This window comes from Delphinapterus leucas, chromosome 1, assembly GCF_059928025.1.
Source record: "Delphinapterus leucas isolate spDelLeu-1000000601 "Yukka" chromosome 1, BTC_Dleu_Yukka2, whole genome shotgun sequence".
NCBI lineage: Eukaryota > Metazoa > Chordata > Mammalia > Artiodactyla > Monodontidae > Delphinapterus > Delphinapterus leucas.
Genome location: NC_143129.1, coordinates 103,140,059 through 103,167,078, shown reverse-complemented (window position 1 = coordinate 103,167,078; position 27,020 = coordinate 103,140,059). Strand labels below are relative to the sequence as shown.

Sequence of the window (27,020 nt, the reverse complement as noted above, 5' to 3'; positions counted from 1 at the left end):
CAAACAGAAACAACAGATGTCCACTTCACCATTTTAACTCCATTTTTCGGTGAGGAAACTGAGTCCCTGAGGTAAAATGTTCTCCACAGCCTCACAGTTAGTCAAGGATGAGGCCAGAACTGTAACATCATTTTATCATCTTCCGGAACTCTTCTCATTCCAGTACTTTTCTTCCTTCACACATCTGCATTTTCAGTTCTTTTAAACCTCTCTCTCTTAGAAAAATGAAATAAAAGCTGACATTGTCTTCTCGAAATGCTATGAAGTGAGCTGATTTCTGGGAAACACATTACTAAATTAAATACACCTTTTTATGATCTTAAAGATAAATGTCAGACAAATATCCTGAGGATGAATAGTTGCCGGGAAGCTGAACAAGAGTTTGTATTTGGCTGTGGGCAACCAAAACCAATACGTAGGAAAGCTACTTCTTTCTTATCTCAGGAGTTTGACAGTGTTAATGATGATGTCAAATGCATTTTCAGGCATATTTTTTTCCAGGTTATTTGTGCTGTGAAGTACACTGTCTTGTGAAATGTCAGAGTGCTGTTTTTTCAGTGGGTGCCGTTTTTCATTTGAATGCACTGGAACAGGATTTCCACGGAAAATATTCAAGTTCTGTGAGGCACATTAAATTGTTTTTAATGGCACTATTATTATGAGGACCTGCAGCTAGCATACCTGAAGCAACATTCCACATACAAGTTCTGTCTTTGGCCTAAAGGTGGATTTACATGGTGAAGGTGGGATGGAGCATGTTTGTTACTTCAGGAACGTCCTCTAGGAGCCTCGATGCCATAAGTGGCTTGAATGTCAACTCCTCCCAAGGTCTTCCTTGGTCACCATACTTAAGTTTCTCATGGTAATTACAACTGCATCCTAATGGTTTCTTCAGTAGTATATATCACAGGATATAATTATATGTTTGTTAAGAGAGGCAGTATGTGCAGCCTTTAAGATCACAAAGCTGTAGCAACCCACTGGGTTCAAAATCTCAGCTCCACTGATTATAGTAATTATACTTGTTGCACTTGCATAATCATAACTAACCTCTTCAACTCTCAGTTTCTTTTACTGAAGACATATGACACAGTGGTACCCAGTTTTAAGGATGTTGTGAGAATTAAATGAGGTAACATGTGAAAAGCATTTTTAACAGTTCTTTGTCAGCAGTGAGCATCATGTGTTTTCTATTCCTATGACTAGTGTAATATCTGTGTCTCTCCCCTCTCCACCTGTATTTGACTGTGAGCTCTGTGAAGTCAGGTATCATATCTATTTTCTCCTGTGAGTATCCAGAAAGAAAAATGCCTCTTGCATAGTGGGGGAATTAATCAATATTTGTAGGCTGAATGGATGAATGTATGAATGGATGGGCCAATTTGACAATTTACCAACTGCTTTCACATATATTGTCACATTTGAGCTATAGAACATTGCTGTTAGTTGGTACCAATAGTTTTCTCATTTTATAGATTAGGAAACCGAAGCTGAGAGCTATTAAGTGACTTGCTCAAGAGAAGATTTCAAACATAACAAATCAGGTTTTCTGACTCCAAATCTCATTCTCCTTTGGTTCAACTATTTATTTATTTATTTATTTATTTATTTTCCATCTCTGAATCTTGTCTAGAAGATTTTTCTATAAAATAAGGAAACAATTTGCCCTGTTTACTGCATCGTTTTGAGCATCAAAAGTTTAAGGAGGTAAAACGCATCAACTGTTACCCCAATGTAAGGCATTATTACTGTGTTTAGCATTTAAGGTATTGTATAAAGTAGCTTGATTGTTTTTTGAAATGATTTTAGATGGGAAAGAGAATGTTTTAAAAGAAGGAAAGAAGAAGGAAAGAGAATCTGGGCAAGGGAGGGATAAAGAATTTGCAATAGCAATTGGTTTTGAATTCAGGAGCATTTCCTGATCCCTGACCATGTGGTCAGGTCAAGCTGGTCAAACTACCTAGAGAGGAAAGGAGAGTACCTTTCTTATGTCTCAATACTTCCTTGAAGTTTGAGGTGTGGTCAGCATGCATCTCTGATATTTTATCACATATTTTCAGCTCCTGGCCAATGAAATTAAGGAGCTATAGTTTTAGACTTATGTTTCACTTTCCCTTCATATATAAATGCTGAGTTTCCAGGATGATAAATTCAGGAATGTTCTAACTTGTTTTTTACATCTACCAAGAACTGTAAATTCTGTTTGCATACTAAGAAAATGGAAAAAAACAATACTCACACACAGTAACTTTGGTAGTAGTGAGAAGTATAGCTGATCGACAACACAATAATAAACAGAATCAACTAACAATTCTTAAACATTTAGCATGTGGAAGAAGCTATGTTACGTGATTTTATATGCATCATGTAATTTAACTGAGTCATTCATTTCTTTAACAAATATTTACTGAACATCTGCTATTTTCCAGGAACAGTTCCAGTAGCCAGACACATAATGATAATGAAATGCTTGACCTTATAGAGTTTACATTCTAGTGTGAGAGGAAGGCAATGAAAAAATTGGCCAATAAATACTTTATAAGCTAGTTATAGATAGATAAACTAGATAGTTTAGATAAACTAGATAGCTATAAGTTCTATGAAAACACAGAAAATAATGTGTAAGAGTAGAGTAATGGAGGCCTGGGGTGATTAATGCTGCTTAGGTGGAGCGAGTGGTCAAAGAAACCTTCCCTGAGGAGTTTAAACTTGAGCAAAGGCATGAATGGAGCCAGAGCTTAAACCACGTGATGTTGGCAAAACAGCGTTCCTGGACAAAGGAACAGTAAGTGTAAAGTCCCTGAGGCAGTACAAAGCTAGAGTGGGACTGCCAGACCAATAAGGCACAAAGCAATGTGAATGAAGTCCATGAATCAGGCAGGGTCCTTGGGTAGGGCTTTGAGGAAGAGGTGGGGAGTTTGGATTTTCTCCTGAATGTAATGGAAAGCTCTTGGAGGGTTTGGGCAGAATGACACAATTAGATTTACCTGTCAAAAGATCATTCTGGCTGCTGTATAGGGAGTGGTTTGTAGGTTATAGGGGTAGCAAGGGTGGAAGCTGGTAGAACACTTAGGAGCCTATTGTGCCAGTCCAGGACGGAGATGGTGGTAGGTGTGGAGGGTGGAGGTTGGAGGCCAGTAGTCAGCTTTGGAAGATGGCATAATTCTCTCCTGATTACCTACATTCTCTGAGTGAAATAAAAGTTGAAGTCATTAGCTGAAAATGTCAAGATCTGAAGAGACTGGAGAAGGTATGAGTTAGTTCTCAGAGATTGAGAACGTGAACAGACTATGGAAAAATTACTAGGATTGTGAGGTAGTGGGGACTGTTTGAAGTTTGTGGTCCTGAGTCCAATGTGACACAAGGTGACATGGTTGTGTGTTCTTCTCCATCCACCTTCAGTTATTCTGGTAAAGGCAGAGAACTGGGCTTAACTGGGGCTGGGATTTTGCCAGGTGAGTGTGGTGAACAAGGAGTGGGAACTGAGAGATTATACTGTTGGACTCTGAAACCTAAGCCTGGTAGAAGGTGAGGGCATGAGGTGGTAGTGGCAGTGGTAGATCAGAAGTGTGCACATTGGTAGATCAGATTGTCCTGATGCTGCCAAAGATCTACTGGATTATGCAATGGACTATTTATTTCCCCTCAAAATTCATATGTTGAAACCCTAACCTCCAAAGTGATGGTATTTGGAGGTGGGGGTCTTTGAGAGGTAATTAGATTTAGATGAGGTCATAAGGGTGGTGCCCTCATGATGGGATTAGTGCCCTCATAAGAAGAGAACAGAAAAGTAGCTCTCTTTTTCCTCCATGTGAGCATATAGCCAAAAAGAGAGTCCTCACCACAACCTGATTACACTGGCACCCTGAACTGGGACTTCCAGCTTCCAGAATGGTGAGGAACAAATGTATGTTTTTTTTGCTACCCAGTCTATGTGTTTGTTTATTTGTTTGTTGGATAGAAGGCCAAGCTAAAGCTGGCAATTGAAGAAGTGAGTCGAAAGGTGAGGTAGGAATTGGCCCTCAGATGCTCGAAGTGGAGACTTTGAAGATATTGGAAATGACCAGGGGCATGTTATCATGGAAGTGGGTTACCTTAATTAGTATAATACAACGTTTTATATTCTCTGGGTTTTTTCTGCTCTGTATCCTTGGACTCTTCTGGGTTGCCAAAATAATCATAAAGTTGAGACAAGCCAAGAACATCACCAAAAAGTGAAGGACTTAATTTGTATTCTTAATGTCTGAGAAGTGCCTACTTTTACGGTTATGACTGTAGTACTGACGTGGTTCCGGGGGTGTGATGATGAGGTAACAGCACACCCTGGCTTTTGGGCTCAATGAGGATGCCCACACATCCGCCTCCATTAAGGTCTCATCATTCCCAGACAGGCAATAGTGAATGTTTATCAGCAGGTGAGTCGGCATATCCTAGGGAGCCAGGGAGTCTCCTAGGCAGAGAGTCCTCAGTCGGGGAAGTCGTTCCTGGATAGCAGCCAGCTCTCAAAGAGTTCCCATCACGGCCTACTTTTCAGTATGCGATCCAAGTTTTAATTTCGCGCAGATAGAGGTCAGTTTTCGCGCTGTGGGTCAGTGCTCAAGATCCTGGCTTCTGCTCTCCAGCAATCCTGAAGTTAGAGTTCCTAGAGGGATCCAGGAGGCTTCCCAAGGGGGCGTGGGTGCCTAGTCTCCTCAGCCTCGCTGCTGCAGAATCCAGGGGTGCGTCCCTCGTTTCCGATTCTTGACGTCAAGCCCCGACCGCCGCGAAGCCTCGCCAGGGCGCTGGAGAGCAGAGGGAGGGTGGCGGGGAGGGGAAGCCATTGCAGCAACAGCTTGGAGGAAGGAGCTGGACGTCTCCGCCGAGAAAAACCGGGGGTGGGAGCCAGAGTAGGGGAGGCAGAGGACTTGCTGTCTCTAGGAGCCTCTGGGTTGCTGCAAAGAGGGGCGGAGAGAGGCGGGGGCTCTGCCTGCACCGCGCTGGCTCCAGCGGTGCCCGCGGGGAATGTGACATCAGCGGCGCCGGGCGCTTGCGGCTGGAGGAGGCATCTCGCCTCGGCTGCGCTGTGCACACCTCGCCCCGGGGAAAACGCAGACCCGGGCAGGCGGCAGGGATGTCGGCGAAGGAGAGGCCAAAGGGCAAAGTGATCAAGGACAGCGTGACCCTCCTGCCCTGCTTTTATTTCGTGGAGGTGAGTTGGCCCAGCGCCTTGGCATAATGCAGATCCTCCGGGTGGCTCCGGAGCCAGTTCGGGTCCCGGACGGTGTTGGAGGCGCGGAGCCCGTGCCTGGGTGCGCGCTGCTGCCCCTAAATGCCCCACGCTCCCCCTTCCCCCAGGTTTCTCGGGAGCTCCCCCGAGTGTGCCTGTGAGTGCCCGCTAGCCAGGGGTGATTAACAGTAGCGATGCCACTGCTAGGTGGCCTGCAGACGGGAGATACCTGTGTGAGTGAGTGTGGGGCTAGTTCCCTGGCCCTCCTGGACCGCCTGGGTGCACAGCGTCATCAGTGGCCCAGAGGGGCCATGATACCGATATTTCGGGATTTGTGTCCTCAACCTGCGACTACGTATCTAGAACTCTGTGAGCTTTCTATAGGAATTCAAATACACACAGCCATGCCCGGAGTGTATGGGGGCTGGGGATGTTTACGTAGGATTAGGAGTATTGATTGCTTTATTACACAAAAAACAAAACCAAAAGCCCTAACCCTATTAAAATTACTATGGTGCTCACATCAGCTTCTAAAATTGGGTCCACATCTCTAGGCATCAATTGGTTGGCCCTTTTCCATGGTTAACAAAAACCATCTGCATATACACAAATATACGTATATGTATACATATGTATATGTATGTATGTATAATATTTTTAAAATAAGTGACATCATCTGATTTTACATGACTTGTACGTGTGCATTTATTCTGTGCTGAGCAGTATTACAGATAAGCAGTTAACATGCAGATGTATGCATAAATGAACCGCTAACTTACCAAAATGCAGCATTTAAGAAGGAAAAATTTCTGGGAGGGTTATAAAGATTGACAGGTACAGTGATTCCATGCACTGTGGTCCGTTGCATTAGGAAGACATTTTTAAGCAAGAGGTTTATTAAATCATAGGTAGAGAAGAGATGTATTGGATAGGTTTAGTGAAATCATATGGTTTTAAGCATAAAACTATATTCTGTGTAATTAGAGCCTGGATTGCATAGAGAATTATAAGACTGTTGCTGAATTATAAATATCCTTCTTTGGCTGTCTTTTCAGCCAAATATGGAGGTTTAGCACTTCCAAGTACAGATAGTAGATTCTGTATTTGACGATTGTGAGGCTTATCTGTGTTGAGGGATAGTTACTGTCTTGAAACTTGGGAGAAGAGACATTGTCAGATTGTTTTTATAGACAGTAGTATATGTGCAAGTTTCTCTTAGGTCTCGCAAATTTTAAAAATGGTTTCAGTGTTAAGAAAGATGTACGTGATTTGCATAAGTCTCAGAGAAATGATGGGTGACTCCTTCATCCATGACCCATAGAAAAGAAGGAAAAAAATTGACCTGTTTATTTAAAGTAATTAATTGATTCATTTATTTTTGCCCTTCCTCTTTTCACAAGGGATTTTGAGGCCATGGTTTAGATAATTTTGTTGAAAGCTAATGAAGAGTTTTATCGAGAAAAAACATGTGGGCACAGAAGATTCCATGGTGAAAGGGGTAAAGGAATAGAGAGATAGGATCCCTGCCTTGAAGTTAAATCCTGTCAGGCCACTTGTCGCATTGCTAATCCACTGTGGTTTTGTCCAAAAGCACTTTCATTCACGTCTGGATCTATTACATCTGTTTAGGAGACATCAGTTAATTGCTGGCTTCTGCCTCCAGGACGGAGCACCTGAGGTCAGCTAGAAGCTGACCACATTTGGATTGCAGCTGTATGGCTTCGAGGAAAATACTTTCATGAAAGAGGACGCAAACCAGAGAATTAAGGATGTGCCTTAAAAGAATCTATGTGTGCACTTTTGAGGTACCTTTAACAGGAGTACATTATCTTTTAATCTAAAATTTTAAAAGTAAAAATGCCTCATAATGCATTTGAAATGTGTCTGTAGGAACAAACATCTCACAAATGTTAATTCTTTTCCATGAGTGGAAATAGCCCAAAATCATTACCTTCACTTTGACCCATTCAGATACCCTCTACAAATTCCTTACCAGGGCAAGCTATAGAACAATTACTTGAGGACAGTTCATGGAGTTTCAATGCGCATTTATGACATTATGTCTTGGGGGTAACAGATTTCAAAGGGAGAGCCACAAAATTGGATTGCAAATGATCTCTCTGAAACTTAAATGCATGATGAACCTCTAAAGAGCCTCCAGAAAATGGGGGAAGACATTAGTACACCAATTATTTAAGGGGTTGACAGAATGCACTACTGAACTCCTTTGGAATGACTCATTTTGAGGCCAGTGAGAATAAGCTTTGTAGCTGCTTTGGAGGATGAATAAATATAGCATGAATTAACATGTCAGTAAAGTGCTCTAGAGTAATGGCACTTTGCTTCCAACATAGTTTCCCCAGACCTTTGTAATTAAAATGGAAAAGTGAAACATGAGTGAATCTTTCATCACATATCAGCCCAAAGAACATATTTTAAGCCTTTTCTGTTACTTCAGACAATAATTTAAGGAACAAAAAGAGGCAAAAAGGACCAGAATTTGAGGAGAAAATAGGACCTAAGAATTAAGTTAGGTTCCTACCATATACCATACAAAAATAAATTCTGGACAGACCAATGATTTAGATTTTTAAGAAACAGTTAAAAAACTAAATAATAATAGTAACACAGAAGTATATTTTTAGATTTTACAGTGAGAAAGGCCTTTCTTAACATATTACCAAAGTCAGAAATAATACAGGAAAAGACTAACACATCTTTCTACCATCCCAAATAAAGTTTCTCTGTAACAGAAGATGCTCTCAAGAAAGTTTAGAGAAGAAAACAGTCTCTGGGTCTCAAGTCAGTGACACCATGGACAGTTTAAACTTTGCCTTTCTTCAAGAAGTTCAGGCTGTTTCAAATTGCTATTCATGATAGGCATGAAATATGAAGAAACTAACTAGGAAACTGAGGAGCAACTTTCATTCCAACCAGAGGAGGCTAAAATCAATTCAGACTGAATTAAGGCAGAAAAACCTGGGCCTTACAGACAGATTGACCCGGTTCATATATCACCTATGCCACATACTACTTGGATAATTCTGGCCAAGTTACTTCTCTCATCCTCAGTTTCTACATATGTAATAGAAATTATATGAAGTAATATAAATATATGTATTCATATATAATAGAAATTATAATAACCATATATCTTAGGCTATATTATGAAGTTAAAGCATGAAAGATACCATATATCATACCTGAGCTAGGCACTCAGGATGTATCAGTTTCTTTTGCATGGTGTCAGGGTATAGAGATTATATCCTATATATAGGCCAAGGTGTTCAGTCACTAAAATCAGGTAATCATGTCCCAGCTGACCACCAAACTCGATATTAAACAAACGTTAAGTTAATGGATAGAACTAATTTTTTCTTACATCTTTGGTTTATGCTGCCAATTGTTTATGCTGATAAAGGGGTTTATGGTTGACAGTAATTAAAAATATCAATATTACATGGTGATTTGAAAACACACCATGATTTCCAAGATGGTACCTCACTTTATAAACAAGTTTGACAATTCAGGTTTGCATTGTTCGATGTGGGAAAAGAAAAGTCAAATTATGAAAGGAACTCTCAAACAAGCATATCCAAAGCTTTATCAGGTTGAACAGAAAGCCAGTTAAAAGGAACATTCCACTGAAGAAAAGGTTTCTCTTGCCTTTAAAGTTCCAAAGCACTCTCCAAGTGATGGCTGTATCACTTACAGTGCAATCGCACCCGGCAGCACGTCTAGAAATAGTAAAAGGTCTTTCAGCTTACTAACCCAATATTATACGTGAGAAGGCTGGTTGTCTGCGTGCCTAATGCATTTCCTTTACGACGAGCGTTACAACGGTCCCACCTGTGCTCAGACTCACAATTTCATTCTCATTAGTCATCCTGTTCCAAGATATGGGTTCACATTGACTCAGTATGTAATACAAACAAATGATAAGTTACCCTTTAAACCAAAAAGATACAAGTTCTTAATAAATAAATGGGAAAAAGGTTCTTCTCATTTAAACATTCTGCTTGATGGCATACATTTTTATTACTAATCTAATGTTTACTTTATGGAGGCAAAAGAGCAGTGTTTGACCCATATGCAAAGTATCTTTATAAAGCTATAGATGCAGATAGCTTGAAATTTCTTGTTTTTCATACACTTACACACACGCACGCGAGCACACACACACACACAGGCATGCACAAACACATAGGGAGTAGGAATAGCCTCTCTCCACTGAGTGTAAAATAACTCTACCTGAAGTATTACAGATTCAAAATATTGTAAACACGACAGACTTGAAATTATACAGAAAGTTTTCACTAATTTGAATATTGTACTTAACAATGGATATGTTTCAGGATTTTGTTCATGCAGGTTAATTACTACAGTTTAGGGTCAGTAAACTAGACATTGTGTTCAGGAGTAAAAGCCATCATTTCTCTGTTACCATCCTGCCTGAGGAAGTCCAAAAAGCCTTTGTTTGAGCAAAGATAACCTGGTTAGTTCAGTCTGAACGTCATGCCTAGACGTTATGGTGTCTTGACAGACCTTAATATGTTTTTTATTTTTTTCCCACTGGAAAGTGTCCACTGTATCTTAATTGTAGCAAACATTAATTCACAAGATTTCTGTTTTAGCTCAAGATCTATGTGAAAATTATATAACTCATATGATCTTGCTGGAAAGTATAGCTAGCTGATTTCCTTTTACATAAACTTTAGCATCAGTAGGAAGCACAAAATGACAACATTTCTGTATTGCACGTACCAAAATAGTAGCTGTAGGTTTTTTCCCTTTTCTAGGTGGCATAGATAGTCCACTCAAAGATGTAGTCCAAACCCACCAACAGAGATGAGCTGACAAATCTTTCCTCCTCTTTTAGGGTCACGATGTGCAAAGTCCTTTGGTGAAAAACAAAAATGAAGTACAGACGATAATAGAGTCCTAAGTTTCACAGAGACTAAATGAGGACATTTCCACAAATACCGAGACCAAGTATTGAACATAGAACTCGCCGTTAAGGAATTCTATACTATTGCTAGGCTCCCCCACTATCTTACTGTGTCTTCATGGATGAATCACTCATAGTAATCTTTGTCCTACTTTCCTCTAGAAGGAAAAAAATGGGTGCCTTCTACCAATCTCAAAGGGATATTAATAATAATGATAATAATAATAACAAGGAATAGTCAATTTCAAGCCTCCTTTATATGACAGACCCTGTATACATTATCTTTAATCCTGAGAACTGGATTATTTGTATTAAAGTAATATCGAGAAGGCATTATTATCCTTATTTTTTTATTTTTAAAAATTTTTTTTGCGGTACACGGGCCTCTCACTGCTGTGGCCTCTCCCGTTGCGGAGCACAGGCTCCGGACACGCAGGCTCAGCGGCCATGGCTCACGGGCCTAGCCGCTCTGCGGCATGTGGGATCTTCCCGGACCGGGGCACGAACCCGTGTCCCCTGCATCGGCAGGCGGACTCTCAACCACTGCGCCACCAGCGAAGCCCTATCCTTCTTTCTTTAAACCAGCAAATTGTAACTCAAAGAGCTAAATATCTTTCTGGTGACACAGCACTTAAGTGAAGGAGCCACGATTTGGGTTCTTGTCCATGTCCATCTCCTCCTGCATTACCATTACCCCCACTCCACCTCACACATGACTCTAATGATAATGCTAAACTTAATGAGGGAGTGGGATGGGGAGACCTGTCTCTGCTGTGACTTGGCTAGCTTTGTGGTGTCTGAAGGCATGTATGTGGAAGATGCCTGTTGAGGTTCTTTCTGTCTGAGTTGTGGAATAGAGTTTTCTCTTCATTCAGCTACTGAACTTGGCTTTCTTAATGCTATCTCTCACCTAGAGTAACTGAATTAATTCTAATATGGCTGTGTAGATGACACAATGACTGTCTACCTAAAAAGCTGCTTCCTTTGGGAAAGCACAAATGGTACCCCTGAGGCTTCTGCAGAGGAAGACTGAACACGGAGCTCCGGGTAGAGTGAGAGGGAAGAGCTGGAACGGAAAGAAAATTTAGAAAAGTAGACTGTGTATGTCTATGAGAATGATAGAGCGTGGAGGAAAGAATTCCTAAGAGAACAGAAACAGAGAGAGGCCAGGCCAAGGAGGATTAGGAGAAAAAGCATGAGAAAAATAGAAGATAGGAGTGAAGGGCATGTGAGGGTAATGGGCATCTGTGAGTAAGCCATGGAGATTCCTTTAGGCATTTGAGTTGTCTTAAGTTAGCTTGTTAAATAAAAAGCATTTAGTGCACAGTTGTTACTGTTTACTTTAGGAATGTGTTACAAATATTATCACAATGATTTCCTCCTAGTATGTGTATACATCACAGGCTATTTCTCATGCAAGCTCTCAACAACAACAACAAAAAGTGAGGAAATGTCTTATTACAGAATTGTCTAATAAAATCATGTACTCCCAGGACATTTGGTTTGATTCTTCTATCACAGCATTGGTTTGATTCACCTATCACAAATGAGAAAACTGTGGCTTGACAAGGTTAACTGAGTTACCTAAAAACACACTATGGTTAGTATCAGACAAGAATAGAGCCTGTCCCCCCACTTCTAGTGCTCGTTTCTAATTATACTATTTGTAGAATTCCTTATATTAGAGGGTTCCCCCCTGGATTATAACACAATACAGGTCATTCTAATCCTACACGTGAACAAATTGTGCCGGCTGTTTGAAAGTTCCATCTAAGTACCTTTATGTATTTCATAATACCACGTTGCATTAAACATGTTAAAGCAATTACGAATGGATCTTCTGCTTTTCTAAATTGTTAGGCCCTTTGAAAAGCATGGTTACAGCTAAAAATCATAAAATTGGACGTGATATTTTTCTTTCTCACTGCCCGACTGTCTACCTATAATTTCACAATTACTTCCCTGGACATGAGGTCTCTGACAGAGAGTAAAGGAAAGTGGAAACATTGAAGGGAGTGAGGATACAATTTACAACATCAGTAACAAAATAACTGAATTTTCTTTTACAGTTTAATGTAATTTTTTCATATACATTGATTCATTTGATCCTTTAAAGACAACTGAGGAGTAGATATTAATTCTGTTTTACAAATTAAGTAACTGAGACTCATGAAGGTCCAAGAACTTGCCTAAAACCCAAGCAGTGCTCTTTTCCCCTGTGGGCCACAAGGAGAAAAATGTTTGTGTTTAAACTGTGAAATGTCTAATTATGAATCTCTCAGCTTTCTTTGGTTTCTTCTAGAATTAATTAGCTGAGACATGTACTTCCAGATTACTATGGAATGGAGTCATTTCCTCACAGTGAAGTGGATTTTGGAATGTGAAAGCCAAGGACAGAAATGCTAATTTTGACACAATTAATGTTGAGTTGTTTTTCCTGTCAGTAATTAGGCACTGAATCAATTGCCTCTTAGGTCCATCACTGTTTGGTTGTTTTTAATCACAAAACATTTACGTTAATCAACATAAAGGAGGATAACTGCTTTCTTATTTGCTATCATAAGATGGCTTCTGTACATTCTTCTAAAACTGACATTAGACCATTGAGGTATAAATTAAAGAGAAGGGGAAATACAGGTATTTAAAATCAATGTGTGTTCAGGAAAAGGAAAACAAGGTATCAGTACATTTAGTGGACTGTTGTTGGGGAGTGAGAATCATGGAAATATGTGTGGATATGTTGTCTACAACTTAATGTCCTCACCAAAGCCTGTGCTGTAGGATTGCCTTAGTGGTTAAATCGCCATTTAATAAAGTTCTAATCATGCTTCAGAAACTGGGCCTTCATGGAGAGTCTAAAAGAGAAGAATCTTATATTAAATACACTCCAAAAAGGGGTGCCAAAGTAAAATACCAGGGTGTATTCTGTTTGTACTTCCATGAAAATTCATTTAGTCATTGAATAAATATTTATTTATTTCTTATTATGTACCTTTTCGTTAAATTAATGGAAATAATATGGAATCATTACTGGCATACTTCCTAATCTATAGTAGGATTTCAATAAAGTTTGCCTGAATGGATGGAGTAAAACAAGCCTGATAGTTATAAATTTTTCCTTAACTTTTCTTAGCCAGTGGAGACATTTTTATCTATAAAATAAGTGGTGATGAAGGTTAAATCAATTTCCGAGGTCTGTGAGCCTCATTTCTTAATAATACTTATGCTCATTTTATGATATAGAGCATACCTATGGATTAGTTGAGATTTGAGGCAACATTCAAATGATTTTGAGATGCCTCTTCAAAGAGAGGCATCATTTAAACAAAGGACTTATAGTTTTAATTTTCATAGAAAATTATCTTAGTTACATAACGTATACATGCCAGCAAAGACAATTTTTTTGTGGCTATGTGGAACAAACGATAACATTTTTTTTTAGCAATAAAATGTGCTTCTTTGTCAGATATAGTTGTATCCCATATTATATTGTATTTGTTTTATATATTTGTTCATGACTTTTTGATGCATCTCACAATGAAACATAGTACAATTATACTTAATTTAATCACAGCTTTAACATGTTGGAAAATAAAATTTCTTAATGTCCCACATTAAGCCTCTCTTCAATATCTCTTATATTCATCAATCCCTTTCACAGATACATTCAAGTAAATAAGGTCTTAAGCAGCCTTGGAAAACCATTAATCTTGAAGGTGGGCTCATAATGTACATTTAAGTATGATCTAAGTATGTAGGAGACAAGCTTGGAAAAAGAGAGTGATTCATGATACATTGTTAAATTCTCATCTCTGAAAATAGATTAGAAATCCTTCTCTGGATAATTTATGGATCAAATGAAATATATCAGGCACATAGTACACACTCAATAAATGTTTGTTAGATAACTTAATTATTACATAAGAGAAAATATAAACTTTTACAGTGCTTAAATAAAATGGTATAAGGATAAACTTGATACCTGAATTTAGTAAACAACTCAAAAAAAGTAATTTAAAAATATTGATGTCTTTAATTCACTAATTTATGTGCATATAAGATTATCACATTCGATCTCAAAATCATAAATTTGTTTCTCTTATTCCATATCTCAAATACAGAATTTTTGGTTAATTTCATTTCTCTGACATTATTACAATGACAATATTTTCTTTTCCTTAACTCCTATTTTGTTTGGTATTAAGAAATATATGTTGGACCCCAAAGGTACTATGTATTCTTTTATAAGACTGTTCAGGTCAAAATATATTTGCTTTTTCTATATAAATAAAGTAATCCCACTAATAGTGAAAATAGTGAAAGTTGTCGGGTGACATTCACAGTATATAAAGAAAATGTACATTATATTATTTTCTGCTATTTCTCAATGTCTTTGGGAAGGTAAGGTCAGTGTTAAAAATTGTTAGCAAGAGGTAGTAGGTATAATGACTACAAACGTGAAAACAGGTGCTAGATTTCTTGAGTTTATAATCTAGCTAATAAACTGTATGATCTTTCACAAACCATGTAATTTTTCCATGTTCCAGTTGCTTCTTCTGTAAGATGGGGATAATAATAGTACCTTTATCAAAGGGGTATTGTGGAGATTGGATGAGTTCAGAAATGTAAAAGTATGAACTTTAAATGGTACCTGGCAAATATTAGTAGAATTAAATTGTGATTCATACCCGTGTTTTTAAAAGACAGGTATATGTTCTAAGGGTAAAGAAATTACAGCTGTAAGGAAAGATTTCAAAGCAATTACTTTTAAGAATTGAAATCTAAGTCCCCAACCTCAGGTCTTAGTCTCTAGGTGTAAAGAACAAAATGCTTTCCAAGGCAATACATATAGTACTTGTGTCTAATTATACAAATCAGGACCTGAGGTTAAAGCTGGTGACGGCAGAGTTTACTACTCCAAGCCTAATGCTAGATCAATATTCAGGTAATAAAACAGCCACATACCATTGTTTTAAACTTTACTGTTAGATCATCGAGTGATTGTAATTAGTCTTTTTAGAGCTGTAAAGATGTAATTTATATTTAGACATAGAACACATTTTTTCCATTAAACCTAACATATATGTTAGATCTGTTCTCTCTTCCCTATTAATTACCATTGCTATTTGAGGGACTCAATTTGAGCTTTTTGTGTTCTTTAATGTTAACAAAAATTATTAGAATTCTAGAAATTCACAGTAGGAGCATATTCTATGGTGGAAGTAAACAAGGATCTTTTAACTTGGGGATTTTTCTTTCATCATGTTAACTACACTATGAGAACTGTGTAAACAGTTCTGTTCAAATCATCATCCATACATGCATTAACTTGGTACATTGAGGGTACGCAGTATGTCAGGTCCTGCCTAATATAAGGCCCTGGGGATAGAGAAGTGAAAGAGACAATTTCCCTGTTCCCAAGGGTCTTTTCATTGAATAAGAGAGAAAGGTGAAGGAGCAACTGTCATTCCATATGACAGAGGCATTCATCGGGCCATCTCTGTGCAGTTAGAGAGTGATCCAAAGGAAACAGGACGGGAAAGCATCTGGAGCTTGAAATGTGCCCAATTCCTGATATTTTATATTAGAAGTCATTCACTAGGGAAAACAGAAGTGAAGATGAAAGCAGACCACATCCAAGATATAATTAAAGTTTCTTGAGATATTACCAAAAAATTAAAATAACATTGGAGAAAACTGCACAGGAAAGAACATTCAAGACCTTGGAACACCATAAAATTAAGAACATGATTTGAAAGTGCCTGCCACCCCTTTGCTCTTGGTGCCATCAAACCCATTGTACACATGGCTATCTCTTACTTCTGTCCTTTAAATTGGCATTTCCACTGAAGCCTGGGGCTACTTTTTCCTGAAAAGCACCAGACTAGTGCCAGCTGGCAATGGTGAAATGTACCAAAGTGGCAGCAGGGTGTAGTGGGATTCAAGCTTCCAGGAATTTAACAGATCAAGTTCCAATTGCTGTAAGCCAGACATGCTGCTTACCTTATCTGGAGCAGGGTCTTCTTGTTAAAATGTATCTTAAAATTCCCAGGTAGGTTGTGAGTATTAAATTAGATAATTTATGGGGAAATGTCTAAATTAAAAGTCAGTAAATGTTCTTTTCTTTTTATGTAAGAGGAGGTGTTCAATAAATTCTTTCAGTAACAAAGTGAAACGACCTCTAGAAAGGACAGACATTAGATTTGCACGAAAGAAGCAATTTTCACGTTTGAGTGATAGGAAGTCCTCGGAGAAACTGTTTAATAAGAGTATTTAAGAGTTAAGAGCAAGGGAGACTTTTTTCGAACCACGCGCACCCTCTGCAAGCCCTCTTCCCATTTGGGAATTGCAACCAATGTGGCAATGTCGAGAGGGAAATCGTTTTAAGACCCGTGAGCAAAGCAGTTTAGAGCATGTTTCCTGGACTTAGGCACCTGGGTAGGAATCTGGATGCTCCCACTCACCAACTCACTGGCCAATTTATGTGACCTCTCTCTGTCTCAGTTTTCTCATGTGTAAATTACGATACCAATAGACGGTTTATAAGGTGTAGATTGAATGCAGCAATCTATTATATAACTTAGCACTGTCTCTGGAACCTAAGTCCTCAACACTTTCTATGTATTATTAAGAAATTGTCCATGTTTTCTGTTTATTTAATAGTAATGTCCTGATTTCTTTCAATTAAATTCAGCAAATATTTTCTGGACACCCAAAATTTTCAAAGCACTGTGTGAATTACAAAGGCCTCACTTTGCAGTATCAGATGTTAAGGGAAGGGCTGGTAATATACAGATAACTACAATTCAAGGCAGACTAACAGGTCTTACAATAAAGACATATATGGAGTCCATGAGGCAGAATCTTCGGTTCTGAATGGAGAGCATGGGGAAGGTTTCAGGGAGAAAAAATTATGTGATCTTACCTTTTATGAGGACAGTTTTTATGGGAAACAAATGTGAAAATGTAATGTAAAGCAGAGACTAGAACATGTGTGTTTGGAACATCAGTGTAATGGGAACATAGGTGTTCATGGGTTGAAAGAGTGGAGAGTAGGTAAAGAGCAAAATTAAACAAGAAAGGCAGATTGAGGCTATAATACAAAAGATCGTGCATAATGCAAAAGGTCATTCTAGGAAATTTGTACTTTATTTTGTAATTAGTGGGGCACTATTAAAGGCATGATTAGATGTGAATTCTAGAAAAACTAGCCTGGAAGCATTGTGGAAGATGAAACAAATTGTAGAGAGAATAGTGGTAAAAAAATCTAGTACATTATATATGGTAGTGAGACTGTCAAAGAAATGTGAGGAATGTTTTTTACTTCATGACAAAACATGGAGAATTCTAGAACTAAATGGCAATGTAAAAAGCCCCTTATTTCACTGGTGACAAGTAAGACCCAGGAAGGTTAAGTGACTTGCTCCAAATCCCAGAAGCTAGTGGAATAAATGAGGGAAGAAACTGGGTTTTGCTGGTTCTGAGGCCAGCATTGATTTTCCTCAATTACACTGCCCTGTTTTAATTGGTATCTATGCATGTCATATAAGCCACATCCATTCTATTTGTGAAAACTAGATTTTTAGACCTTGAATAATGTAATAGACTCATTCTGACCTACTCTTAATGACCCTACAAGTGTTAGTGTGCTTTTTATAATCTATATAACCTAAATATGCTACAATTATGGTGAAGTAGTTTTATAAACCACAAAGCCCTATACTATATTATTAGTTATTATTATTGTCAATGTTTAAAGGAAACATTTATCTGTATTAGCTACAAGGCACAAATGCTAAGGAATGTCATTAAAGATTGTACTGTAGGAAATGGAAAATTCTATCATCACTGTGTGTGTTGACCTATGACAACATGCTTATCAGCCACCAGCTTTAATAAAATTACTTTGATCTGCTAATATTTCTTCCTGTTTTAATTTCATTTGAATATAATGTATTTATGTTTTAAAGTTCACATTTTATATGACTTGGGGATACTTATCAGAATTTATTCCAAGCCTCCCATTTAAAATTTGTTATTAATATAAAAATCATTCTTTTTCTCTTAGGTTATCTCTTGCATATGAGTAGTATGAAGATACACAATTATATTCTTTGGTTCTTGTGACATTAGTCATATCAAAACCAAGTTAATTTAACTTTGAAGTTTCCTGTGCAAGTGTTGTTCTTCAAAAGTAAAGATGATATTATTTAAATCATCATACATCAATGATGTTATTTAAGTCATCATGTATCAACCTGCAGCCTTGGACTCTCTTTAGCCCAAGGTTGGCATCTTACTCTCTTTTTGACATTTTGATAACTGAAAGGCATCTCAGTTTTCCTATTTCCAAAACAAAACCTTAGAGTCCTCCTACTTAAGCTTCTCCCAGCCTTCCCCATCCCAGTAAATAACACCCCCAGCCCAAATGCTCAAGCCCCAAATCCCTGAAATCAACCCTTACTGGTTTTTCTTCAATATCCAACTCATCAAGAAGTCTGGTCTTTTTCTCTCTAAGGTTATATCCAGAATCTGGAAATTTCTCTACATCCTAGTAAAACCTGCCATCATCTCTTGCCTGGATTACTGCAAGTGCCAAGCATCCACTAGCAGGTGAACTCCACGAGTGCAGGGAGTTTTCTCTATCTTGTTTACCTTTATATTCTTCACCCTTAGGGCAGTGCCTAGCACATACCAGGCACTAGATAAGTATTTGTTGGGTTTTGAAGAAACTTCTAATTTTTACCCTGCTTCTATCTTTGACCCATCACAATCATTCTCAACCCAACTGCCAGAGTGATCTTTGTAAAATATATTTCAAGTCTTACTGCACTTCTGCTTCAACTCTCCAAAGTTACTTCCAAACGTACTTTGAATGAATGAAACACTAATTCTGCCATGGCCTTCAATTCTCTGCCATGGCCTTCAATTCTCTGCAAAGTCTGGTCCCAAATCCATCTCTCTGACTTCATCTTATATCACTGCTCCCTTTTTTTATTTTCAAATGACATGTCACTTTAAATTATTTATTTATTTATTTTTGGCTGTGTTGGGTCTTCGCTTCGGTGCGTGGGCTTTCTCTAGTTGCAGCAAGCGGGGGCCACTCTTCATCGCGGTGCGCGGGCCTCTCACTGTTGCGGCCTCTCTTGTTGCGGAGCACAAGCTCCAGACGCGCAGGCTCAGTAGTTGTGGCTCACGGGCCTAGTTGCTCCGCAGCATGTGGGATTTTCCCCGACCAGGGCTCGAACCCGTGTCCCCTGCATTGGCAGGCAGATTCTCAACTACTGCACCACCAGGGAAGCCCAATCACTGCTCCCTTTTGACTATGCCTCTTACCTGGTTTTTATATGGTTAGTTCATTCTTGCCCACTCAAGTCTTTGTTTAAATGATTCCTATTAAGTAAGCCTTCATTGACTAAAATAGCAATCCAGGCACTCAATTACCACAGCCCCCTGTTTTATCATCTTTATAATATATGTTCTTTCTAGTATTATAATTTTTAATTTTTTATCTGTCTTCTTCAGCAAGAATGAAATCTTCATCAGAATAAGGACTTGGAGTTTTATCATAGCTGTATTCCCAGGATGTAGAACAACTCCTAGAACTAGTAGGTTTCAATAGATATTTGTTGATTGAATAAGTTAATGAGCCATAAATATCATATATGGTAATTGACCCTCTGTGACTATGATCCTACCAGTTTATGAGTATCTCAGCGCACTCTGAATTTACCATGGTTATGAAAAAGGAAAAGAATGGAATTGACATGTCTATAGGCTAAGAGCAAGTGAACTACCTGAATGAGAAGTAAAAGTTTGTTATTATCAAGATGCTAAAAGCAAATAAGCTATATGACTTAGATAAAATGTCATGATAGAGTCCATAAAATGTTTCACTAACATTGATATATACCTTATATTTGTCTTTTTCAAACTGGCATCAGAAAAATCAATATTATCTAGCAAATGCCGTCTTTTGAAACACATTTCATTTGCCCTGTTTTCTAAAACTGTTATACTTTTCTCTTTAAAAATTGCTCTATTATTTTTACTCACAAGTTCCTTAGCAGAAGACAGTTATAAGAATAATTGTCTTTTTTCTTTTTGTCTCTTTTCTTTTGTCTCTTTTCTTTTTGAAAACTGTTTTCCTAATCTTCAGATAATTTCCCTTCTCTGTATTGCTGCATAAAAGTAGCCTTGTTCACACTTTTTTCTTGGCTACAACATAACTAGAGAATAAAATTCCTAATGCCTGATTATATAGACCTTTTAAAATCTCTTTTTAAATCTCATTTTAAATGCAATCAAAAGATGATTTTATTACATATATATCAATTCTATATCTATGCCAAAGCTAGCACACACCGTCTGTTAAATTTCTTACATTCAAAAGAAGGTTGTCGTGGAGTACCTCAAAAGATAAAAGATACCTTTGAAAGACAAGGATGTTTGAAGCAAACATTGTCATTTAATCCATCACACTGACCAGTAGTAAAATACAGTATAGGAAAACAATGTCTAAAATTACTTTTTCCTCAATATTATAAACATTTCGTTCAAATCCCTCTTTCTTAAAAACCAAAATTGATGTAAAAGACAAAGAATAAAAGACACTTTTTTTAAAAAGTCAGAGAAACAAATATCAAAAGGGAAGAAAAATATGATCCTTATTTTGAAGACAGAAGAAGGTCTTGAAACATGTTTCAATAGAACTATAAAAAATATTAGTATATGGATAGAAAAATACATGGATAAAAAACTGGAAAAATTGGCAGTTTCAAGAAGGCTGATGTCTGAAAGGATTGAAATACATAATATTAATGAAGGACATATTTTCTTTCATATATTAATTTATTATGTGTATGCATATATATTTGAAAGACACTATGATGTATATTACTAGTTTAAATATTAAAACGAGTAAGCTTAGGTCTCTATCTTAAGGACATTTTCGTTTGAGAAGCAGGACAAAAGCTATAACTAATCTATACCAGATAACTATAATAAAGAACAGTGTATAGAAATTTCATAAAAAGAAGTACTGGGGAATTAAGAAAGAGGAAATTACTCTCAAAAAGGATCACCTAGTAAGGAAAGTGAAAAAGGTGACATTTGATGAGTATATTATTGTTAATAGTTATAACAGCAACAATAAAACTAACATTTACAAACTAGTCTTCACTCCAGGTATTGTTGAATATGACTTGTAATACTTCATTTAATCCTTTAAACTGCCTGTGATGATGGGTACTAGCAATGTACCTGTTTCATAGAGAAGAAAACAGGTTTAAGAAAACCATTTCCAAGGTCACACTGGTAGTGAACAGAAGAGCTTATTTTCAAAGAACCTCCTAGGTGACTTGGAAACCATATGGCCCCACTGGATTCACTACAGTATGTAGAATTCTGAGTGTCTCTTCCCACTTACACACACACACACACACACACGGAATAGCACATTAATTCCATGGCTATGTAACATCTTCACTGGCACATTGGAGCAGATTCTGAAGTAATCGACAAAATTCAATGGTGAAGAATGCCCTTAATAGGGAAGATTTACTTAATTTTTACATTTACCAAATTGATAAAGTTTTGTTCACCCTTCTATAGAAGACATCAAACTCACTTTACTAGGGCATGAACATTTAAAAATGAGGTAATCAGTTGTTATCTGGGTGATGTCTTATGTAGAAGACCTAAAATATGAACTAATGGCATCAAGGAAAGAATGTAGATCATCAAATCTGGTTAAATATTTAACATTCAAATTAAAGGAGAGAAATTTAATCTAAACTTATTGAAACCATATTTTCAAGATAAAGTTTAGGCTAAGTGATACATATTTTTAACTACAGATTTGCAAATAGAAACTCTTCATTAAACAGAACTGTAGGCTACACTGTACCCCCATTCTTTGATGCTAGTTGTATTTCATTACCCGAAAACTCTACTTCCGTTTTTGGAAAGGAAGCATAGAGTAGTGGTTTAGTAGAGGTTACAATTCGTGGCTTCAAAATCCAACCTCTGCCACTTCCTAGAGGAGACTGGCCTTATCTACCTGCAAAGTGTGATTAATAGTAGCGCTTATGTCGTAATAGAAAGTTTTTAGTTAAATGGGTTAATATCAATGAATAAAATTAATTAAAATTTCTAAAACAGAAAATTGTCTGGCACAGTAAGTGCTATTTCAAGTATTTCTTAAATTAAAACTAAAATATATTTAAGTGGATTTAAATGGAAAATATGAATTGTTCACATGAACCATGAAGTATTGATTTATTGGTCAAGACTGGAAGCTACTATTCCTTACAGGAGAGGGAAGTGGTGAGGAGGAATGACCAGATATTCAGAGTGGTCAAATGATAATGGATTCTAATAAGAAAAATGTAAGTGTTTTGACATGCTTTTTGCTCTCTTTATTGGAAAGCATCCATCTGAAAAACAGAAAGTGCCAGATTAATCTTCATACATTATTAATTTTTCCAATAAACCTAATTCTCACCTCAAAAAAAAACCTCTTGGGAATAGAAGACATAATGCTGCCTTGTAAATTTGTTTATTTTTTAAACCAAGTGAACAGAAATCATGGATGGTCAATAATATTTTTAACAAAATTTGCTCTGTTTTGTTAAATAAATATTGTATCCTCCACAAGCAACAAAGCCTTAAACTAGATAATTTTTTTGGTGTTACAGAAATCTGCATCTTCAGATTCTGAAAGGAGTAGCATCAACAATATATTTGCAGTATTTTTTCTCTAGCCAAGAGCAGGTGTCTCACTAAGCTTATGATCCTTGATGACCAAGCCCGTGTCTTGTTTGCCATATTATAGTAAGGACCCACGTAGTACCTGGCACATTGTAGGTTGAAGGAATGAATAACTGAATCCATAAAACAAAGTCTAAAAAGTAAATTGTGCCTAGTTTAGGTTTAGCAGACAAACTAGAGGATGTCCAGTGAAATTAGAATTTCAGATAAACAACAAATAATTTTTAGCATAAGTATCTCCCAAATATTGCATGGAGCACACTAACACTAAAAATGATTTATTACTTACCTGAAATTCTAATCTTATTGAGTGACCTATATTTTCATTAGCTAAATCTGGTAAATCTTGTCTAGCTATGGTAATGAATTAATATTTACTTGTTTATTCAGTTAGTCATTTATCAACAAGTATTATTGCTTCATTAAATTGTTAAATGATGTATTGCATGCCTACCATGCGCCAGGAACAATGCTATGCCTTGGGGACCCAACGATAAATAACACTGGCAGACTCTTATTTCATGGAGCATGTATTTCAGTGAGAGATGGGGGGAGAAGAAAAATAAATAAGTGAAGTATTCAATTGACAAGGCAATTTCAGTTATGAAGAAATCAAGCAAGATGATAAGGGTTTAGAGGGAAAGATGGATCAATGACTACCTTGGATGGTACAGGAAGTCATCATTAAAGGATGAGGAGAGGCCAGTCAGACATAGAGCTGGGGGAGAGCACAAAAGGAAGAAGAAACAGCAAATGCAAAAACCCCTAGGTAGAAATGAATTTGACTGTTACAGAAAAAGAGTGAAGACCATAGGACTATATCAAACTGAAAAGCTTCTGCACAGCAAAGGAAACCATCAAAAAATGAAAAGGTAGCCTACCAAATGGGACAAAATACTATAAATCATATACCTTATAAGGGGTTAATGTCCAAAGTATTTATAAGGAACTCATACAACTTAGTAGCAAAACAACCAAAACCCAAAAAAACAAAAACAAACAAAAAAAACCAAGCAATTTGATTATAAAATGGGCAGAGGATCTTAATAGACAATTTTCCAAAGAACACATATGGATGGCCAATAGGTATATGAAAAGATGCTCAACGTCAGTAACCATGAAGAAATGTAAATTAAAACCACAATGAGATATCACCTCACACCTGTTAGAAGGGCTATCATCAAAAAGACGAGAAATAACAAGTGTTGACAAGGATATGGTGAAAAGAGAACCACTGTGCACTGTTTGGGAATGTCAATTGCTGCAATCATTATGGAAAACAGTATGAAGGTTCCTAAAAATATTAAAAATAGGACTACCATATGATCCAGCAATTCCACTTCTGGGTATTTATCTGAAGAAAACTAAAACACCAAGTGGAAAAGATATATGCCCCCACTATGTTCTCTATAGTATTGTTTACAGTAGCCAAGACATGGATGCAACCCAAATGTCCATCAATGGATGAATAGGTAAGGAAAATATGGTACATATATACAATGGAATATTATCCAGCCCTCAAAAAGAAGGAAATATTGCCATTTAGGACAACATGGACGGACTTTTACAGCATTATGCTAAGTGAAATAAGGCAGCCAGAGAAAGATAAATACTGGACGATCTCATTTATATGTGGAATCTAAAACAACAACAGCAATAAAAACCCAAATTCATAGCTACAGAGAACAGATTGGTGGTTGCCAGAGGTGGGGAATGGGCAGTGGGGAAAATCGGTTAAAGGGGTCAAAAGTTACAGACGTTCAGTTATAAGACAAATCAGTCCTGGGGATGATTAATGTACAGTATGGGGACTATAGGTAATAATATTGTATTTATATTTGAAAGTTGCTAAGAGAGTGATCTTAAAAGTATTCATCATAAGAAAAAATATTGTAACTGTGTAGTGATGGATGTTGACTAAACTAATTGTGGTGATCATTTTGCAATATATACAAATATTGAATCATTATGTTGTACACCTGAAACTAATATAATGTTTTAGGTTGATAGATGTCAATTATTTCTCAATTAAAACAAAAGTGAAGTCCCATTGGATTGTAGTGGGTAGGGAGCTGGGGAATAGTATAAATATGGTATAAAAAGATGTAAGAAACTGAAGCAAGAGCCAGATCATGCAGAAACTTGCATTCCATGGTGTGACATTTGGATTTTATTCAAGTAGAATGGGAACCACTGGAGTAGTTAAAATGGGGAGTGTTATGACCTAAAACATTTTCAGAATATTTGGAATGCTGGGTAGAAAATGGATAGATGGGGTGGGGAGGGTAAGCGTGAAAATGGAACAGCATTTAGGAGGTGATCCAAGAGCAAAGGGGAGGCATGACATGGGTTCAGAGCAGGCTGGTGACAGAGGTGGATGAATTAGAGCTTTATTTTGAAGGCAGAAGCAATAGTAAGTATGAATGATTTTAATTCTTAGATCAGAGAGGAGCGGTGAAAGGGAGAAATACATGTTTCTTATTTCAAGATGTACTGATTCTATGTATGACCTGTGTATAAGAATAAATTGATCTCCTATGTCCTTCATTCTCAGTTGCCTATATTGGCATCATCGGTGGTTAGCCTGTATTTCCTGGAACTCACAGATGTCTTCAAACCTGTGCACTCTGGATTCAGCTGCTATGACCGGAGTCTTAGCATGCCATACATTGAACCCACACAGGAGGCAATTCCATTCCTCATGCTGCTTAGCTTGGCTTTCGCCGGACCTGCAATTACGGTAAGAATTGCCCCCAAATTGTGTTTGTCAGCCCCAGAAGACGAAGAATGACCACATTTATGTAATAAATGGGTTAAAAGTAAACCAAAAAAATTCTGATATGTTTCCTCATTAACGTATTTTTCATGTGTTCATGTCATATCTGAAGTCTGGGAAACTGTGGGGAAGAAACAATTCTATAGCAAACAGACTTTCTTCTCAAAAGTGCATGTTGCTCTCACTTTTTACCAGGTTAGCACTTTTTATGGATTCTGAGCACTGGGCATCCACAACTGTACAGTGAAGAGGGCACAACTCACATTCCTGCCCCCTGCCCCCCGCACAAAATAAAATACTTTAGATTCAGAACAAGCACTTGCATTTTAAAATATATGACATAAAGAAATGCCCTAACCTACTGAAATTGAATTAGAAACATAATTGTTTTTAGTTTGCTAACATACACATTGTGAATAACACACTTTTCAATAAATTCATTAATAAATAACACTGGCCTAGCTTTTACACCATCTCTTATACCCCCAGACTCTACCTAAAGGACAAGAAACATGTTTCAGCGTTAATATTTATTTCTAACAGTAGGAAACCTTACTTTACTTTTATCATGCTCATGAATGACAGAGGAAGTGGTTATTAAATAAAGAGCTTATTCTGGTTCAGTACAGCAGCAGTTTTAGAAAAGTCTCTGCATAGACCTATACTTTTATATAGCTATGGAGAAGCCACCGCAATGAGAAGCCGGCACACCACAGAGAAGAGTAGCCCCCGCTCGCAGCAACTAGAGAAAGCTCGCGAGCAGCAATGAAGATCTAACGCAGCCAAAAATAAATAAATAAATTTATTTAAAAAAATTTCCCTATATTAAATAATTATAACATGCTATCTACACTATAAATAAATTATATAAAATATTCTCAGAAGATAAAACTGGAACTTAATTTTCCCTAGAACTTTATCATACTTAAAAGATCTCAAAATACTTTGTAAATAAATGAGTTATTTGAGCTTCAGTAACTCTGAGGTGATTGGAACTATTAACGATGTACTTGGAAGTAGCTGAGACTCAGACTAATAAAAACATATTTAAAGTGCATTATTGCTCAGAATAACAGCATTTGCTGGTCATTCCTCTAAATGACTTATAGGAAGTCTACATCATCCAGTCATTTGACAAGAGCAGAAAGAATATATGCTTTAAATCTAGTAGACCAGAAAGCATTTCTCCTAGTTGGAATGTAATACAGAAATTTATCGTAATTGATATAGTATTTGAAATAAAATACATAAGATACTGTACAAATGCTCATGATTCTGCTGAAAAGACTATGCTGATATTTAATCATTTAAATAATTTG

The 27,020-nt window shown here is 37.2% G+C and overlaps 1 protein-coding gene across 1 annotated transcript in view; it reads left to right on the top strand.

The window, feature by feature from the left end:
• The first annotated feature begins 4,809 nt into the window (after positions 1-4,809).
• PLPPR4 (phospholipid phosphatase related 4) overlaps positions 4,810-27,020 on the top strand; it is a 39,449-nt gene continuing 17,238 nt past the window's right edge. The window contains exons 1-2 of the mRNA XM_022553379.2: positions 4,810-5,188; positions 25,480-25,665. Of these exons, the coding sequence (XP_022409087.1) occupies positions 5,111-5,188; positions 25,480-25,665 (264 nt within the window). The 5' untranslated portion in view covers positions 4,810-5,110. The remainder of the gene's footprint in view (positions 5,189-25,479; positions 25,666-27,020) is intronic.